At 38.2% G+C, this 19,629-nt stretch overlaps 1 protein-coding gene across 1 annotated transcript in view; it reads right to left on the bottom strand.

Moving 5' to 3' along the window:
- ranbp9 (RAN binding protein 9) overlaps positions 1 to 19,365 on the bottom strand; it is a 33,616-nt gene extending 14,251 nt beyond the window's left edge. The window contains exons 1-5 of the mRNA XM_030751917.1: positions 18,689 to 19,365; positions 15,147 to 15,258; positions 11,692 to 11,744; positions 3,565 to 3,732; positions 2,975 to 2,997 (exon numbers count right to left, since the gene is read on the bottom strand). Of these exons, the coding sequence (XP_030607777.1) occupies positions 2,975 to 2,997; positions 3,565 to 3,732; positions 11,692 to 11,744; positions 15,147 to 15,258; positions 18,689 to 18,905 (573 nt within the window). The 5' untranslated portion in view covers positions 18,906 to 19,365. The remainder of the gene's footprint in view (positions 1 to 2,974; positions 2,998 to 3,564; positions 3,733 to 11,691; positions 11,745 to 15,146; positions 15,259 to 18,688) is intronic.
- Positions 19,366 to 19,629: the final 264 nt, after the last annotated feature.

The raw sequence follows: 19,629 nt of genomic DNA, 5'->3' as shown, positions 1-19,629 counted from the left end.
TTCAAGTGTCCTAAAATTGTCACTGAAAGAAAAAAGTAATAAAAGGCTATTTTAAAGGCTAAATTTATTTAGAGTTAGGATTATGTTAGGAGTTGGGAATAACAGTTGATAACAGCAGTACAAAGCTGTGTGTCTCTCTCAGAGTCGTCTTTGTCATGGTTCAATAACCACAAAGGTCAGCTGCGCCGAGGTGACGCACTTCACTGCACAGCTCTGGAGGAACATGAATGTCTGGCTCACAGCCAGGTCTGTTTGGCTGCTCAATGGATTATTGTTTAGTTAAGACTCTTATTTTCCTTCTCCTTCAAAAACAGCCAGCCCTGTTTTCATTTCTACCAACCAAGCAACAAGTGTCTCCCTCAACATCTCGGCTCAGTTAACATATGCATGAATCTCACTGGAATTAAGACCCATTGGGTGTGGGAAGCGTTCACATAGTGAATAATAGGCGACGACTGGGCCAAGCCGTGATGTAAGTGATGCACTGTTCAGAAACAAAGGAGTACTGGTTTTATTTGAAAAAGTGAGCCATTATTCTCAAGCCTAGCTCTACATTTTTTAACATTCCTGGTGCAGCTCCACAGTTCATCTTCCTGCCTGAAAAAAAAAGCATTTTAGCTCCTCCCCCTCTTGAGACAAAATACTTGTGGTTTGCTGGCCCTTTGCAAACAAAAGGTTTTGAACAGCAGGTGATTGGGGCTTCTGTGCTCACAGCTGTATGCCTGAGATGAAAATATTAGGGATGTGTCCTCTTTGACATCATGCAGGGCCAAGAGTAGGAAAAAAAAAACTGAGTTTAGAGCAGTGTGACGCCTGAGCTTTTTGGGTCACAGGGATTACTGGTAACACACATTATTAGAACTTTGTTCTGAGAATTCACCACTACAATGAGCTACAGAAAGGGAAAAACAAAATAGGTCCACTTTTAATAGTATTTAAACTTTCAGACTTTTTTCCTCTGAAAGGCAGCAGAAGATGTGTAACATGCCTCTAACATAAACTGTAGCATTAGGAATCTTGTCTCTGATGACTTTAAAACCAATATTTACACATTCATTTAAGCTCAGCTCAGCATTTTATCTCCACCAGGAGGAATACATCTAGCACTATAAAAGCTGAATTATCCAATATGCTGTGCAAGGAGCTAAAAGATGCTAGTGTTAATATTTCATTCTAGCTTTGTCACCATCCCTCCAGCGAGTCTAGAACCCAGAACCTGCTGGAGGGGGTACTGCAATTCATCAAGCCTAAGAGTATCTCGGGATCCCCTGAAGGAAGCGGAAAATGTTGCTGTGAAAAAGGACATCTGGAATACACTGTTTAGCCAGCTATCACTGTAAAAACTTTAAGACCAGCCAAGCCCTTTGAAAACGTGTGTGCTGCAAACACAGTTTGATATTATAAACACTTAAAAAGTCAAAGGAAATCTGTTTTGGGAGTTTGGTTTCTTTAAATCCATCTAAGGGGGCAACAAACAAATGCTGACTGTGTTTCTCAAGGCATTCACAACTACAGAACAGATAAAGGGAAATATATATATATATATATATATATATATATATATATATATATATATATATATATATATATATATATATATATATATATATATATATATATATATATATAAATAAAATATTTGGGCATTCATTAAACAGCTATTTAGAAATATTATCCAAATGAACTTTAATTTTAGTGCTCACCAGGGCACAAAAACGGCACCCCAAGAATCACACAACAAATCTTGGAGGAAAAAAAAAGAAGAAAAAAGAAAAAGAGCTCTAAAAGATTTACTGATGTCAAAAATTTGGCTTTTAAAAACCTTTTTTTGAACGGTCCCTGAAATTCAGGGTTCTTTGACTGTGTCTTGTTTAACCCTATAACAGCACCGATACACCTGTTACCTCCCTTACTTGCCGTGAACAGCTGGTTAATGCCGAGCGTATCACAGCTGAGATATCTGATCAAACGCACTTTGAATTACCGTAATTACCCGACCGTTTGTCATACCGGAAAAATTCAAACAGTTTCTGAAAGCTGAGAAATTGCGCTTCACATCCAACACAGGGTTATTACGGTTATTGTTGCTGGAGTCCACAAATGCCAGCACTTTTGAAGTGCTGGTGGGCCCGTGGTAAACAAAGGGTTGATTTCTCTGGTGCCACTCAGCCAATAAAATAATTAGATAAGGCAGTGTATACAAGGCTCTCTAAAAGCCTTGTATACACTGCAAAAAATAACCGTACTGATGTTAATTTCCATAATTTTTAAAATCTGTGCCTTATATTGCGATTTTTCTACTTTTCTTTGTCTTGTATGTGACACAAACACAAGCAGTCACTCTGTCTAGCTTCATTAGCCACAGAGCACAAAAACATCTGTGCTGGTTTGTGTAGCCATTTCCCTCACTGCCGGGCTTCAAAAACAGCGGGTTTGAGTCTTATGAAGGACTCGCTCACATGACTCATCTAGTGAAAATAACTGCCTGGCCAATCAGTAGCATGCATGCCGTTGACATCACATTTTTGGATCGATGGAACCTCAGCTGAGCAGGTACGAAAAACCTGGTACCAGGTAAAAACCCTGAAAACCGAGCTGCATCAAACTGAGTTGAGTAGGTACTGGTGGAAAAGTGGCACTAGTAACAAATGTGAATGCAAATAAATTTCATTTACTACAAAAAAAAAAAATAATAAATTACACTCAAGTCCCTGTTTATGGTGCAATAAAGCCAAGGCTTCCAGTGTGTCAGTGTTTTTAAAAAATAAAAATAAAAAGCTGACAGTGTTTTACGTTCAGAGCTCCCCAGTTTTGCAGCCTCTCATCCATTTTGCACGGTGAAACATTTTGACTACAGTGGAAGTTCTGCAGGAAATGACACATTTAAGTTCCATAAATAGCCTCATTCTCCTACAGCTGTGCTAATTAAGAGATTACTTTACAACAAAAAAGTGAAGAAAATCTGAGTACTTACTGGTAGGTCTGTGAAGGCAATACCTGCAGAGGGAGAGAGAAAGCATCAGCATGAAAGTCCTTTCCATTTCTGCACACAACACGAGGCCACAGTCAGTGTGTTTACATGTGCTGAGGTAATCTGGTTACTGTCTTCTTGCTCCAGTTCATAAATGTCACATAAAAGACAAAGACTGTTTCCTTTTGGGGTGAAAGAATCCTGATTCGCATGGCTTGATTAAACTGTGAACCCCGTTTTCCTATGACAAAGAAAATTACCCAAAGTATCACTGAAGCAAAAGCTTAAAAAAAAAAAAAAAAAAAAATTGTAGTTTAAAGACTAAATTAAATTACTACTCAGCCTCCTTTTCTTTGATGGACCAGCTGAATGCTTTTATTGTGAAGAACATACATACACATTAACACATTTAGGCTGCTGTTATTATCAAGGTTTATAACTTTACTGTGTAGTGAAGTAGATAAATTAATCAATTATATGTTAGACTTTATGATTCACTTCAGTGTAGTGGGATATTTGCTTCTCCCATGCAGACTGACATCATCCTTCCACATGTTACTACACTAAGAACTGTTGTGTATTTGGCTTCTTACCTAGGCTGTGACCATTCTTTGTATAGAAGCAGGTGTTGTTGATGAGGTTAACACAGCAGCCAATCACGTCACCTGTTGTAAACGTGGGTCCATAAGGTTGCCCAGTGCCAGACGAGCAGAAGGAATGGCCATCATCTCCGTGGTAACCATAAGAGTGCTTATCCCAACCTGCAGGGATGTGAATGACAATAAAGAATGATTTAATAAGTTTAAAAATTTAAATTTAAAAAAGGTACATGCAGGAAATGCTGATATACTTTGAGCCATAAGAGCTTACTCTTTGTGACTAACCAGCTGCAAACAGTGTTGTGGGTCGGTCCTACGCACAGCCTACACACAGCTTTGCAGCCAGTTACACCTAGATGTTGTATGTTTCAACTGTCACCAACGGGCAGCGTCACAGTCTATGGGTCATTGTTGCTTATGCTGTTGTTCCTTCACTCAGCTATGAATATGTGCCAAATTATAACATAAAAAACTGAGCTGAAACAATGTAAACAAAAACTGTCCACTGCAGCCAGTGTTTTTTAAATTCCTGATCTCTTTCTGTGTTTCTCACTGTTGCTCTCTTTCCTGTTCCAGCCCACTTTTCAACCAATCAGCATTTGACCTGTGCACAGCATTATCCATGTTGAGCCTCTGTTGGTTTCTTGGAGGACCCCATGGAAGTATGTCAGCATAATCCTTCACCCTGCAAAACCAAAGGCCTAAGCAAACCAAACGCAGTACCGTGCACCTCCTGTTACTTTCTGCATGTAGTAAACAGTGACTTGGTTTCAAACAGACTGTTTCAAAAGCTTTCAAAAGGCCATCTTTAATAAGATGCATCGTGTGATAGATTTATTGCATCACATTTGTGTTTTCAAAGGAATCTGTCAACACAGTGCGGTATGCAACATATAGAAACATATTTACATGTAAGAACAGAAAAAGTGTGAGGGGGAAAAAAAAAAACAAAAAAAAAAAAACTAACAATTATTGGCTACAGTGAACATTTTCATTTTTTTAACATCCTGTTTCACTTCACCTTTTTGTATACTCTACAAAAGGACCAACACAACAACCCTAAGTCTGCCTTTAGTCACAGACTGCAGTCTACACTGCTCAGTTTTGTCAGGTAATAAATAGTTAATTTATCTAAAAATTACTCAGTTGTTGACTAAATCTTTGTCCTTTAAGCGTCCATGGCATTTTCTGTGTGCTGTTATTTATTATTATTATTACTACTACTCATAAAATACATGAACATTATATTATAATATCTTGAACTTTTGCATTTTTTTCAGGAAAGGTAAAGTCCTAGAATCAAAACTGTAACACTGACACAGTGTGGCCCCTGTAAATAAGACTGAACTGGAAGCATACTGGCACTGATGATGATGATGATGCAGGAGAGCAAAAGAACAATGTTTTCAAACCCTGTTGTGTGACAAATCACACCCAAAGCTAGGCTGCTGAGGAGGACAACAGTGCTGTAGGCCCACCAAAATAGTTAAAATGCAGTGTGATTAAACAAAAATATAGCTGACGCAGAAAAAGACATTCTTCAAGCCAGCCCCACCACTCAGCAGAAACCTTAAAATGCCTCTGGGAACTTTTTTCAGGCAGCTATTTTTAAGCATTATCTAATGTCAATGTAAATGTCAATTTTAATGGTCACCAGGACACAAAAACTACATATCAGTAAAATCAAATTTAAATACATAAACTAAAATATAGCTACAAAATGCTGTTTTATTCCCTGGAAGTCACCTTTGCTGTTGCTGAATTCTCCCAGATATCAATTCAAGACTCTGAGTGCCATCTCTCTCCTTCTCTCACTCTCTAACATATTCTCTGCTAGAGCATAAACTACTCTGCACCATTTCCTCAAGACAGACATGAACTACAAACTGTCATAAAACAAAATGGCTGGACCAACCAAGATGTCTGATGGGACCACATCAGCTGCAGGTTTGATCCTACTTTGACTTTTGGGTGTGTTTGCAAAAAATCCCCTTTCCAAACTTTATTAGGCCAAAAATTCACATATTCAGTCTAAAAATAGAAACGCAGTGTCATAATTCCAACGCTTCAGTAAACACTGCTGTAATACTATGACCTGGATCGAGAATCTCACAGTGCTGAGAGCAGTGGAGCTGAAATATCCTCACTTAAAACAGAAACCAAAAAAAAAAAAAAAATGTATGTGGCGACACAGTTACCCACAACCCCTCACTCTCAGCCAACAAGCAAAAACCTGTAGGGATTGTTGATGCCTTGCTCAAGGACACTAAGGGAAGTGAACCTGGGAAATCAGTCTTTTCAATCAGTGGAACAGCTTGTTGTTTTCACGCTGACTGCAGAAGGAGCTCATTCATTTTTTTTCCTCAGAAAAATGGATATGCTCCCAGAATTGGATTTTTTTTTCCTGCATTTTTAACCTTCTACTCTTTCTCTGGCTGCTGATTCAAGCTTCCACAGACTGCAGACCATTTTTACTGTGATGCTTTTTACTTAGTATAATATACTATATTGTACTTTTTACAAGTATAAAATAGAAAAAATATTGCTGACCAAAAGTTTGATATGAAGAGAATACCTGTGTGTATTAAAACCTGTAATATGCTGCACTGGATGTTTTTGCCCAGTACTTGTTTCTCAGGGAGATGAAAGCTTGGGGGGGGGGGGGGGGGGGGGGGGGGGGGTGCTGCAGCACAGAGGATTTCTGGGCTGTTTTAACATTAGAAACCATGGGGCAGGATCCGGTGAGTTACTGCCGAGGCGTAGGATTAATGCTGCCGTTTCCGCATTCATCACTGCAGGACAGCATTCAACTCAGCAGCAGTCTGGCATCGGTTCTTCACAATTACTGAGTTTTCATTAGCATCTATCCATCAGCTGAGACTCTGCAGCTGGCACTAAGGCCTCCTGTTATCTTTGTACGGAGAGACTGGAGCTCCTGGGTGGGTCCAGTTTTCAAACTGGTGGTGGGGTGCCTGGAGTCCTGTTTGGCCTGATAACCTCAGGGGAGCATAGGGGTGACATCTACAATGTCACAGCAAAGAAGACACAAATTCTAAAACAGTAACTTTTTCTCCATTGCATCCATCTCTGTGGATGTAAGGGAGCCTTTTCGCCCTCAATTACTTCCTTAAATAAATGCTAATTTGACTGAAAATCTTGGAAGTCTGTATTAGGGTTTAATATTTTTCCCGAAAATGACATGAATCAAATCCCGGGAAATGACGAGCCATTTCCCGGGAATCCCGGGAAAAAGTTTATTTATTTTTTTATTTTAATTAGGCCTTCTGTAGCCTGTGTCGGCCTTAACCTATTGTGATATTGTAGAGGTAGCTTTCCAGCTATGTCCTGTTATGCCCAGTAGGGGGCAACGTCGGCTTGATTAACGCAATAAAACCTACATCTGGACATTGGAGTGCTCGAGCTATGCGGTGTTGTATCGTTCCTCAACACTCCCTTAACAAATATAATTCGAATATTCCTCCACTGTACATGGAATTATACCAAGATATTTTACAACTGCTGGTGCAAAACAATACGGTTCATCTCCACAGCATTGATAAAGGCTGAAGCCTTAAACGGAGGCTGAACGTGCCTGAAATGAAGAGAAATGCTTTTCGCATTAAACGAACCCTTCTCTCAATATTTCCTTAAATTTAACATTCTGAAGTTTTCTTTTCTTTCTGAAAGTCAAATCGACGCGCGCGACTTTTTTCCCGGTTTCCCGTCTAACGTTTCCCGGGAAACGGGAAATGGTTCTGATCGCATTTCCCAGGAATCCCGGATCCCGGGATTAAACCCTAGTCTGTATCCTCGTTATAGGAAGCAATGGTGGCCTATCAACACCTCAACATTAACTGGACAGTTCTGTAATGTGCAATTAATAACATTCATGACATTTGCTTGTACCATGAATATTTACTGCCTTGTGTTTTGGTTTCTGACTTGTAAATAATAAAAACAGGTCAAAAATCACCTTAGGATATACTGATTACATGGTGATAGTCTCAAACTTTCCACACACCTAAGGCCTGTGTTATGCAGCAAACTGTGAGGTTAGTGAGGTCTAAACCCGGCCTTTTGGGTTTATGAAGTTGATTACCAGCTTACGTGGGTGCATCGCTATGGTTGCTTAAGCTAATACTTACATCTAACCTACTTTGGAGAAGGTTATGTCCGACATAACCATCAACATGCTTTAAAAAAAAAAAAAAAAAAAAAAAAAAGCTAAACTAAACAAGAATATTAACCTTTCAATAAAGACCCCACAGACATCAGCAACAATGTCTTTTTAGAGGAGTTCAGAGTTTTTAAAGACCATTTACACCCTGTAGCCAACATGTGCCTCACAGGAAAAAGCATCAAAAACTTTTAGCTGATGTTTATGTCTGCTCATAGGATGGAGTTTGTACTGGTGATGGCTGTTTTTAGTGGAATTTATCCACAGTATTCCTGACTTCGCGCCATTACCCATAATTCATAGCGGAAGCCGGTAGTTTACTTCGTTTGCGCTGTTGTTTATGGTTGCAGGTTTACACACTTGCCGTTCATTTAAACATTTTGACACTGCAGTTTCTTTTACCCGCCTAAATGGTACCACATCAGAGGTGGATACATTGCAAGGATGTTTTAAAAAGCAGCGACGTAACAGTGCCTCACCTGTCACTTGTGTAAACGACATGAAATTATGGCTCGAAGTCAGCTACATCCACATTATCAGGTACCTTGTTTTTTCCGAAGGTGTTGATGGCGAGGAATCATGTAATTATAAGAGCACCAGATTACCTTCAAAGCAATAAAATCAATAAAGTAGTGCTGAAAAAACAATGCAACGTTGTTTTCCTTAAAGCAGCTGTAGAGCCGAGCCAGCGCATCGGCCAAGCTAAGCGCTTAGCATGGGTCATGCTAAGGGAAAGTGGAGTGGTGGAGACAGTCAGCTGTTCCTGTATCGCTGATTAGGGAAATCATGTAGTGATGCTGCAGCTATTCTGTGGAAGGTAAATCACTGATCTGGATATCAGAATGTTCAGATCACTGAAACAGAAACACTGGACTGGCCGAAGGCTGTGATCGAGGAGACACGCAGCTGTCACCTTGCTAACTGCTACGTGTTTACATTAAGGCAGGCATTGTTTAAGCTTTGTGTAGGCTGTATGCTGTAGTGTCACACTATAAATAAAATAACGTAAAAAATAAGAGGCTATACATTAAAGGAAAACTTAAAACATAAGGAAAAATACGGTAATAGGATGTGCAATTGGGTAGTAAAATTTTGGGGAAAAAGAACAAATTTACAGAATAAAATAATTTGAAAAAAAAAATGTACAGACTGATGTAGAGACAACGGACAACAGCACAAGTTGAATCCAAGCTCATGTTCCAACTAATAAAGCCACCTGTTACAGCACAAAGTAACCGAATTCTGTCATTAACTCTGGCTCTAACTTTGGGTAACCGGAAGTATAAAACCGTACAGCGGAAGTAGCAGTCTGTCATGGCAGCCTACGTATGCTCTTCCAGAAACCTGTGGATAGTTTTTAAATGATTAGCTTTGAGGCTGTTACTTCTCAACACCAGCTGTATTTATCAAAGTTAGGAAGATTTAGTCCACTGTGATGCAGAAATTAAAGTGAAATGTTCCTTTAGCCTCCTAGAAACCTTCTGGCTTGCCCTGACAGCTAGCAATGAGACAAACTTCACTCTTTGCTTCACCAATTTCAATTCAATTTAATTTTTCTGTAGGCCTTTGTATGGCAACATAATCCCTCAACAGGCTGACTGAAGCTCCATAGCCTTGTACTTGTTAACCTTATAGAAGATGTACAATAAGCCTAATTAAGAATTCAAATTGTTTTTTCTATTTATGTTTTTTCCCTAACCCCAAGACTAACACCATCAGGGCTATGCTACAGCTTAAAGAATAATCCTCCTATATTACTGGAATACAGTGTTTTAATTATAAAAAGATTTACTTAGTGTAGTCATATTGACGAGCCTATTTAGGAACTTCAATATGACGGCCCTGATCACTAACTTAGGAATTCACACTCTGGGTGTTTTGGCAGTTTTCCTTCCTCCCCATAATTAAATGATACCAGAGGTATGCTGACTTGCTTCATAGTACAAGCCCTAAGATATTAAACTAAACTGTACGTTGGCAGCAGCAGAAAAAAAATAAAATAAAAAATAAGCAAAGCTACAACTTGTATGTAGTATAAAAAGGTGAAAAAGTGACAACACAAGTGTGCCAAAAGTGCAGCTCCTCCAGTGACCATTTAGCTCCAAAAGAGAGTCAGTTCCTGTACACTCTCCAGTCAAAATGTCACATTTTACAGCAGGATAAACAGATTCACAGCCTGGTACAATAAACAGCTTGAGCCTCTATGGATATTTTCACCCTTCATAATAACTGTAGACATAATTTGTTTGTTTTTTGATGATATATATATATATATATATATATATGGATTAGAGCTGCAAATACCGATCATTTTAGTAATTGAGTATTCTATCGATTATTCCATCAATTATTTGGATAAGAAATACTTTTGTCATATCAACAGTTCATCTGCATATTTTAATTCCATACTGCAAATTTTTCTCTGTGTGAAACAAACAGCGGTGGATGGAGCAGCTACAAAGTTCTCTGCTCTTCATGTTGCTGATCAGATGGTTGAGGAAGGACCTCCAGCTGTTTCCCAGTAAAAGTTCAATGGTGGTTACAGGAAAAAGCTTTGGATGTTAGGGGAAAGAGAAGAAAAAAAAAAAAAGGTTTCCTTTTGCTCCACCTGAGCTCACCGTCTCAGTAACGGCTCCGCCTCTTTCACACTTGCCATGTGTGTGCGCAGACAGACTGCACGTAAAACAACTGCTGCTGTTGTATTATCAGTGTTTTTGCTGAAAAACTGGGAGCTGCATGATCTTAATGTTGTAATGCTTTGTATTCACAAGCATGTTTCCATTGCAGGTCTACTTTTAGTTGCTAATCAGGGATAAAGAAATATTTTGACGGAGCCCCGAATGATTACTAGTGCTAATGCAAACTATGCCCGCTTGCAAACTGTGATTATAGCGATCCGCTTACACAGAGACACCTGACCTGCAGAGTTTAAACGAAGCATCGAGGCAACAAATTAGTGTCGAGGCTTTTTTAGAATCAAATTATTTGAGTTACTTGAGGAATCATTGCAGCCCTAATTTGGATACTGGATGAGGCTTACAGTTAGTGACGCGGATGCTTTGACAGGTGGATGCTGACACAGGCGACTGTAGCTGATCATTTCCAGGCCTCACCTCAGCGAGCTGTGAGCCACTTAACTGAAACTCTCCTGTGTTTTTGCTGTTGGTACCATTTGGAGCATTTTTAATTATGCTATCTTACAAATAACATATCCTGCAGTGCGATTCAGTTTTGTGAGTGAAATTCTAGCAGTCTTAATTAGCACTAATGAGCAGACATCTGTGTCCTGTGCATTGTACCCATAAAAAATATGGATGCAGATTTCTGACTGTTTGCTGGTATTACCCAATAACACAACATAACACCACAACACCTTGTTCTCTAAATATTGTCACTTATGGCTCTAATAACCAACATGGCAGCAGCCATTACGCTAACACTGACAGTTCAAAAAACAAAAACAAAGCCCAGAAACTGACAGCTTTTCCTTCTATTGTATTAACTGTTGTTCTAGATGACGTATTAGGAAAGGCAAGTTTTAATAAAAACATGCACACAAAAAAACCCCCATCAGAATTCTTGAATCAATGCAACATATTTTGGTGGGGTTTTGTTTGTTTGTGCTTTGTTTTTTCACAGGAGTGGAAAAAGCTCAACTGACAAAGTAAAATTCTACTTTCATGGCCTTGTCCTCTCCATGATCATCACACTAGTAAAAACACAGCACTACTATTTTTTGTGCATGCACATCAAATCAGTTAACAGACAACCACATTAAACCGACTCAGTCATGGCTCCAGCCAGTTTATACAAAACCACTCTTAACCTGGCAGCTAGGCGCACACATGATGACACCCAGAGAAATGCGAGAGATTCCTGGTATAGAATGTAGCAAATACAAACACCAAGAGACAGCAGCAACAAATGCACACATGTCAACTTACCAGGGAGTCTGTTCATGTTTACACCCTGAGCTGAGAGGCCGATGCCCATGTACCTGTGGGACAGACAGGTGAGAGTTAATCTGTATGCTTACGAAGAGAGAGAACAAATAGTAAACCAATGGCCACAAATCTATGCTGAAATGAATCATGCCATAGACTTTGCACCAACTGTAGCTCATTTTAAGCTACAGTCAAAATGATAAAAACAGATTTCTCTAAAAAAGTTTGTTGGTAAATTATCCAGCAATGACTCAAAAACTCACATCCTAGGTTATAACGCCACGTTTTTTCCAGATAGATAGTTGGGCTGCCAGTTTTCTTTTGACATCCAAACCACATCTTTTAAACTGCAGATAAAATATTTTCCACCGAGGAAATACAGTCAAGTAATGTGTACTTAATTAAGTTAATGTTACAAATAATTTAAGGTCACAGACCAGGGCTTCCATAACACTGTCCAGTTTAAGTATAAGCAATGCTTTAACCTGAAGCTGACAGAAATTTGGTAACAGACTGTTAAACAAAGTTATTCAAAAGTTAATTGTCTTGGGATTGTAACAAAATCAATCAGACATCATGATCTGCGTGTTTAGAATGAAGCTGACATTTATAAATCTAATTTATACTCGAAATGTGCAGTTTTTCTAGCATTGACAAACCCTGCAAATCTGGCACCCTAAAAAAACACCCTAATGAAATGATTTATACACAGCCTTGTTAACTGGGGTGTTAACTGAGCATAATATAAATTTTTGTTTATAAAATCTTCAGAAACCTTACAAAAAGGCATAGATTTGTCAAATAAAGTAACAGACGTATTGCCTTTGGTGTATGAGGTCATGCCTGTGTCTGCTGTGGTCCCATTCTGAGCTGGGAAACACCTGGTTGGGTTCTTTCCCCCAGATATTATTATTACTTATTTTTCTGTTTGAGTAAATTGAACAGGTTGAAGGCTCTGGCACATTTAAAGCCATCAGTCACACTATTTTGTTATATTTCAATCAGTGAATCAAAATCTTTAATTCAAAAATGTAAATAACATAAGTTAATACACATAAAAATCAAGTTCTCATGCAATCAGTGACTTTTTTGTTCAAAAACGAATAGGAGGAAGCAAATGCTTATTAATTCCTCCCCATAACTTGCTCATTTATATCTGTTCTGATCATACAGTCAGAAATATACATAAACACATTCCCTTGTTATATTATCTTTATGAATTAATTTATAACTAGCCAGAAGTATTGATTTTGATAGTATATCATAATAATCATATACATATATTTTTTATATACAGTACGTCCATATAAATATTTAACACTCTACCTCATTCATATTGCGCTTTATAAGTGTTATTTTATATATATATTTTTAAACTGACTGATATTAATACATGTTTTCAGTTTCTCTTCTAAATTGTTCCACAAATTCACTCCACAGACCGCTCTGCACATGCTTCTCATTGTTGTCCTTACTTTATGTTGTTTTTTTAAATTGAGCTCTTTCCTCAGTTCATAACCTCCTTCTCTGTCTGTGAACATTTTTTATGCTTTCTGGTAACATTATTTCTTGCTTTGTACAGTATTTGTACAAAGCAATTATTTGAGTGGCAAATCATTAGTTGAAATGATAAAAACAGCAGAATAATCACGTTAGCAGAGATGCATGCATGTCTCACAGGCTGCAGTGTTAGAGTGACAGACCTTTTATAAAGCCACACTGCTAGTTTGACTGAAATGTTTTAAACATTTGAACTTTGTGTGTGAAACTTTGTGTGTTCTAAACATACACCCTGATAGAAATCCAGTTAAATGTGAAGACTTTGAGTCCTCTGGGGTCAAGCAGGGTCAGCTGGTTGAAACCATCCAGGGAAAGCCTGAGGTCTTTTACTTACACCTTTTAATATAATTTATAACTAAAGGATTTATAACAGTTTACAATCTGGAGTCCTAAACAGTTAAATGATTTCCTAAATGAGCCTTCATAAGGGAGTTCCCAAACATTTCCATGCACTGAGTATGTGTACAGACATAAGAATTTCAGGCATGACCAGAAGAAGAATAAAAATGAAATGCCCTATAGGACATCATTTAAATTATTTCTCTTTGAATACAAAAGGATGGGAGGGAAAAAAAAAAGATATCAGGGCTTTCTACAGAAGAGAAACTAAACTGCTTTATTTCTACCTCCCACTCTCATAGGACCAAACAACAATTATACTGAGTACAGCTGATTGAAGTCTGTGTTAAACATCCACAACACAAGTCAAAATGCTGCAGGGTTACAGTGTGTGCAAACCGATTAGACATGTTTGGAATTTATACTTTAAGCAACTATACACTTTGTTAAAAAAAAAAAAAAAAAAAAGGTGCATAAACCCCAATGAGCAGCTCAGTCATGATAAATGAGTGCTGACCAGGTTTGGAGAAATTTAAAGTCAATAACTTTACTAGAATCTCAATGAAGATAATAATAATAATAATAATAAAAAAAAAAAAAAAAAAACTTTCTAAACCTCACATGGTTGCATGAGCATTAGAGGATAGCACAACTGCAGTACAACATCCTCAAGTGGTGTCCACCTGACATCAAGCTAAAAACATTGCGGCGTTATTGCTACATTTACTGACTCCTCTTAGCCCTTCACAGCAACTTTAAGCACCTAACAATAGACCGCATTTAAGATGGAAGTTGTTGACGTGTGGGTCACCCGTTGGTTTGCAAAGTCCAGGCTGAGCTTAATGCTTTTGCCATCTTGGAAAAAAAGTCTATTTGTAATCACAATGACTGCCCCCTGGTGACCATGAAAAAGAATGTGGTTTAAGGCACTTCTAGCTGACGTCTATAGCAAAAAATTTGGTGACCCCGCAAGCGCACCGTCTTTCTCTCCAGCTGCAGACACACCCCTCTCTACGTTTACTCTGTTCAGAGAAGAATGACGCGCGGCTCCTGAGAATGAGCCGTCTGTGCATTGCTGTAATGACATTAGCTTTGCTGAATGTGGCAAATGTTGAAACTGCACTTATTTTATGGAAGATGTCTCAGGCTGTTTATCACTTTTATAAAAAGATTGTCTATTAAATGATTTACACTAAAATAAGTGGGAACAATTTGGAGGTGTTTTTATTGGTTATTATGTAATACTTTCAGTCGTCCAGCCCATGTAAGATCAAATTTTGTCTGTTCATGGTCCCTCAGCTTGTTGCTTTTGTCTGGTTTAAAACAAAAACGACCACAAACAGGGTTCTCTATTCTTTTTTTTGGAGTGAGTGAGCGAGCGAGTGAGCAAGCATGTGTGTGTCTGCAATTGCTGACAGCGATGGTCGCCACTTGGAAAATTTTTTAATATTTTGCCTAACCAGTATAGATGACCCAGTCACCATCATCCTGTAGTCCAAGCTACTAACACCGCTAAAAGTGATGTATGAGTCTGAAATGTTTTATGATGCTCTTACCCATCTCGACCTTTACTGATGATCTTCACCTCGAAGTAGTAGACCCCGCAGGCAGCTGGGATGGGGTGGGTGGCCCGTACTGATGCAGCATCTTTGGGGGTTTTGCCATGACCTTCAGGTTGGGGTCAAACACAGAAGCGTGTGGTTATTACAAATGACTATCGCGCATGGGATACATATACTGAGTGCCAAAACACAGAGAGGCTTTTCTGCAGTTACTCTGGCTGACGACCAAATATCACTGCAATTTAAAGGCCAGTTTAGGATGTATGTAAATTTTTGTTGGCATGAGAAGATGTATAGGGGATTAAATTGTGAAAGCCAGCAATCATAAAGCCTAATCAAAGTGTTTAGGAAGCACAAAACACACCTCACCAGCAGATTCCCCCATCAATGAGGACAAGAAAAAAAAAAAACCCCTATAAACTGAGAAAATAATGTCAGAGTTACAGTTAAATTGGATCAGAAGAGAGGTGGGCCCTCTGCAGAGACACTATAGCATAAAAATTTTACAGGCTAAGTTGGGATCTATAAATAAAAGCAGCCTGAAGGAAAAATACTGCATGTCCCACTATTTGTTGAGGTACATTTTAGTAACACTTTACTTGTAAGTATTGCATAATTTACTTTCCATGGTGACACATTTTCCACATCTAACAGTCTGCAATTAAGGATATGTGGATGGACATGCTATGAAAATGTAAAAGCATATACAGGTTTGTATGAGTGGAAAACTCACTGAGTAATCCAGAAACACTACACTGATATACTCAGTGACATGTTTATGAATATGCCTGTGCAAAACATGCATCAGTGGTGATAAGCTTGTCACTGAATGTCTTGAATCTGAAGCAGCTTGTAATGTCAGTCTTTAAAGTTAACATTAGCTCAGAAAGCCTCAGTGTAGAGCCATTAAAAGCATCATGAGGGTCATAAATCACATGTTTACACTGCTGTATATCACTTAGTAATGGTTTGTAGTCATTACAATAGATGATCAAATAACCTGATTTTATGAATAAAGTTCTGAATGTCATCAGAGTATGAAATATTGAGTTGGTGAGGTATGCCACAATGGGAATATCTGACAAAATATAAGATATTTACCTAAAGGATGACTTCACACATGTAGACTTTACAGATGTATCTTGTTTCTACATGAAGTATGATTCTTTTATATATATATATATATATATATATATATATATATATATATATATATATATATATATATATATATATATATATATATATATATATATATATATATATATATATATATATAAAAAAGAATCATACTTCATGTAGAAACAAGATACATCTGTAAAGTCTACATGTGTGTCCATAACACAGGGTTAGAGTTAATGTACAATTAGTCATAACAAATTTATCAAAATACAAATCTTAACCTTGATATTATTCAATACTCCTTAGCCAAAAAGATGATATTTCTTTATACATGATCATTAAAAACACCTGGTTACCCATCAAAATCAAGTTAAATTAATATTCAAAATACCTCAAACCTTCCATTATCAAAAATAAATTGATGTAGATCGACTAAAATAAAACACCTCACCTCCATTTTACAACTGTTCTACTAGCAAAATGGCTCCCAGATAGAAAGAGCAAAACACAACAGTTAAAATTTCACTCACATTTATCATATTTCTAAACAAAGCATGAAACATTATCATTTTCAGTTTCAATGAATCTGCATCTTTAAGCTTGCTCTTCTAATCTTTAGAAGAGATTTTAAAAGTCTAAAAAATTTCAACTTAGCCGAACACTTTTGGACATCTCGAATTAACAATGGTTTCTACTTCGGGTAGATAAAAGGCTTAAATAATTAATGGGTAACCAGAATGGCTAAATGATTAGGGTTGTGTAAATAAACTGATCAATGGACTGATCTCACCTGACTAAAACCAAAAGGCCACATCAGTCATTAACTGTGACTACAAATAAACTATATAAATAAAGCATTATCATTATTTACTGTCATTATTACTTAGTGTGAATATGTAACTGTATTCACAAGATAATATCTCATGTAAATTTTCAAACTTTTCTATTACTTGTTACATTTTCCTTTTGAATTTTTCCCCACTGCTTCTGACAGTCTTTGGGTGTATGGTGTGGAAATGTGGATTAGGCCAATGACTAACAGTCATGTTATTCTCTTAAGAAACATCTCAAGATGGAGAAAAACTACTGATGACATTTACTGTTACAGTGTTATTAATCTATTGTGTATTATTTCCTCAAATATAAATATTTTCATCCAAAATAGACAAATTGTGAAAAATGTTCATTGATCTGTACTAAAGCTAAATTTTAACCCACCAAATCCAGACATTATTCATTTTCTAGTCAACAAAACCACAAAATTTTTTGATTTACCTGAATTGCTAACATGTTTGTTTAAAAATACACATAATTGACCTTTCACTTATCAAAATAACTTGCTAATTAAGGGACAGGTTTCTGACAGGCCTTTGGACACACCTGACATTTAGTTTCAATAAAATTAACAGACGGAGATGGAGATGAGAGAGACCAAGACCATCTCCCTCAAAATCAAATGTTTTTCCATTTATAGCTTATTTATATCATCCAGTTAAAAATGTGGTTAATCATAGAAGGCCTGAATTTTACAGCTTAACCCTGCTGTGAAAATAAACTGCTCAGTAAGTGGTGATTTGCTCCCTGGTGGTCGACTCACGTAAAAGTTTTACAGTGTCTGAATGTTAAAGTTGCTGCTGCTGTACGAGATTCAGGTGGATTTGCTGCACAAAGGCAGAACATTCTAGTTGCAACAAGGAAGAGTGTGTGCAGAGGGCCAGACAGACCTAGAATAGTAGTACACACCCAGGAAGCAGTTACACCTTTTTTTAAACACTAGCCTTTTCTTGTAGGCCTGCACCCAAAAAAAAAAAAAAAAAAAGCCCTCTTGGTAGCTTTGCTAATAAACTACTCCAACTACCTCTGCATATCCTGTCAACAACAGCCATTCACTGGAAGCCCAGCAGATCCCCTCTGACCTGGCTAATCATGATATTTGACACACCATGTCCTGACCTGACATTTAACAATAAATAAAATAATGCTACATTACCCCATGGAGGATTTTCTAGCCTTGGTTCATTCTGCCCAGCGTTGAACGGTGTGATTCTGGTACTCAAACCATTAGATGTACTTTGGCTAAGATTTTTTTTTAATACGTTTCATAAGCTAGCTCGACAGGCTAGCTACCGTGAAAGCTTCTAGATGGCTGAAAACTGAGCTGACAGGCTGGTTAACAAGGTAGCAGGAAAGCTAACGTGCTAGTAGGTCAATTTTGGCTGTGGCTACACCTCGCCAGCTGGTCGGGTTGCAAGATGTCCTCTGTCTTGCTGTTGGTGAAGCTGCTAGCTTAGCCGACTTTGTTTTTAGCCACAACGGCAGCTGGCTTTGATCCGCTAACCGTTAAGCTAAGCTAACATGGCGTTAGCATTTGGTAATAAAAGTCCAAAAAACCAGAGCGTAGCTTTGTGTCATACCTTTATAGTGTACACGGAGGTTGTTCTGGGATAGTCCGATGTAGCTGAACTTGTCCTTCGGGCTCCAGGACCGGGGAAGTGGAGTCTCGTTTTCGTTAACGGCCGGGTAGAGCCGACGAAGCCGTTGGTTGAGTTCTTTTTCCTGCTCGTTCAGAGCCGAGTCTCCGTGGACAACCACCGACATCAGAAACCCACCGCCCGATGACTGTCCAGACATGGCTACGACACGAGTTTTAGTAAAGTGGCTTGTCAGCAACAAGCCAGAGCCACCCGTGTCCGTCAGTGTCAAGTTTTAAAGGGGAGTTAGCAAAGCTAGCAAGCTAGGACGCTAAGCTAACTGACTTCGCTGGTTGTTGCAGAGAGGCAGCCAGAGCTGGTTAGCCGAGTAGCTAACCTGGCTAACGCGCTTAGCTTGGCCAGCAAAGGCGAAGCGATCGCTGAAAATGGCTCAGGTTGACATTAGGTGTCACAAAGCCACAAATGGAGACACGAGAATGAGACTGCCCCACGGGATCTGAGCAAAGAAGTTAAAAAAACAGGGAGGTGGTCGGTGCTGGGGATAAGTAACTACTAACGTTAGCCTAGACGGATCGACAAAGTATGAAGAGCTCGGCTAGCCTCGATCTTTTGTTTGTTGTCGGAGCGTTATCCGCAGATCCGATTGGCTGAGAGGAGCTCAACTCACTTCCTATGGGAATGTGAAGTAAATACACAGTGAGCGAAGAACTGTCTTAACAAGAGGTGACAAAGTGGACACAGTCAGCAACTCTTCATAATTATTGACATCAACGTCTTCAGTTTTTGAGCATTATTATTATTATTATTATTATTATTATTATTATTATTATTATTATTATTATTATTATTATTATTATCTACTTTTAACTATCGATGTTTCCAAACCAGAAGCACACTTAATTATATTTTTTTTATTTTTAATG

The sequence above is a fragment of the Archocentrus centrarchus genome, chromosome 17 (genome assembly GCF_007364275.1).
Source record: "Archocentrus centrarchus isolate MPI-CPG fArcCen1 chromosome 17, fArcCen1, whole genome shotgun sequence".
Lineage (NCBI taxonomy): Eukaryota > Metazoa > Chordata > Actinopteri > Cichliformes > Cichlidae > Archocentrus > Archocentrus centrarchus.
The sequence above is the reverse complement of the archived record's forward strand: the minus strand, read 5'-3'. Positions and strand labels throughout refer to the sequence as shown.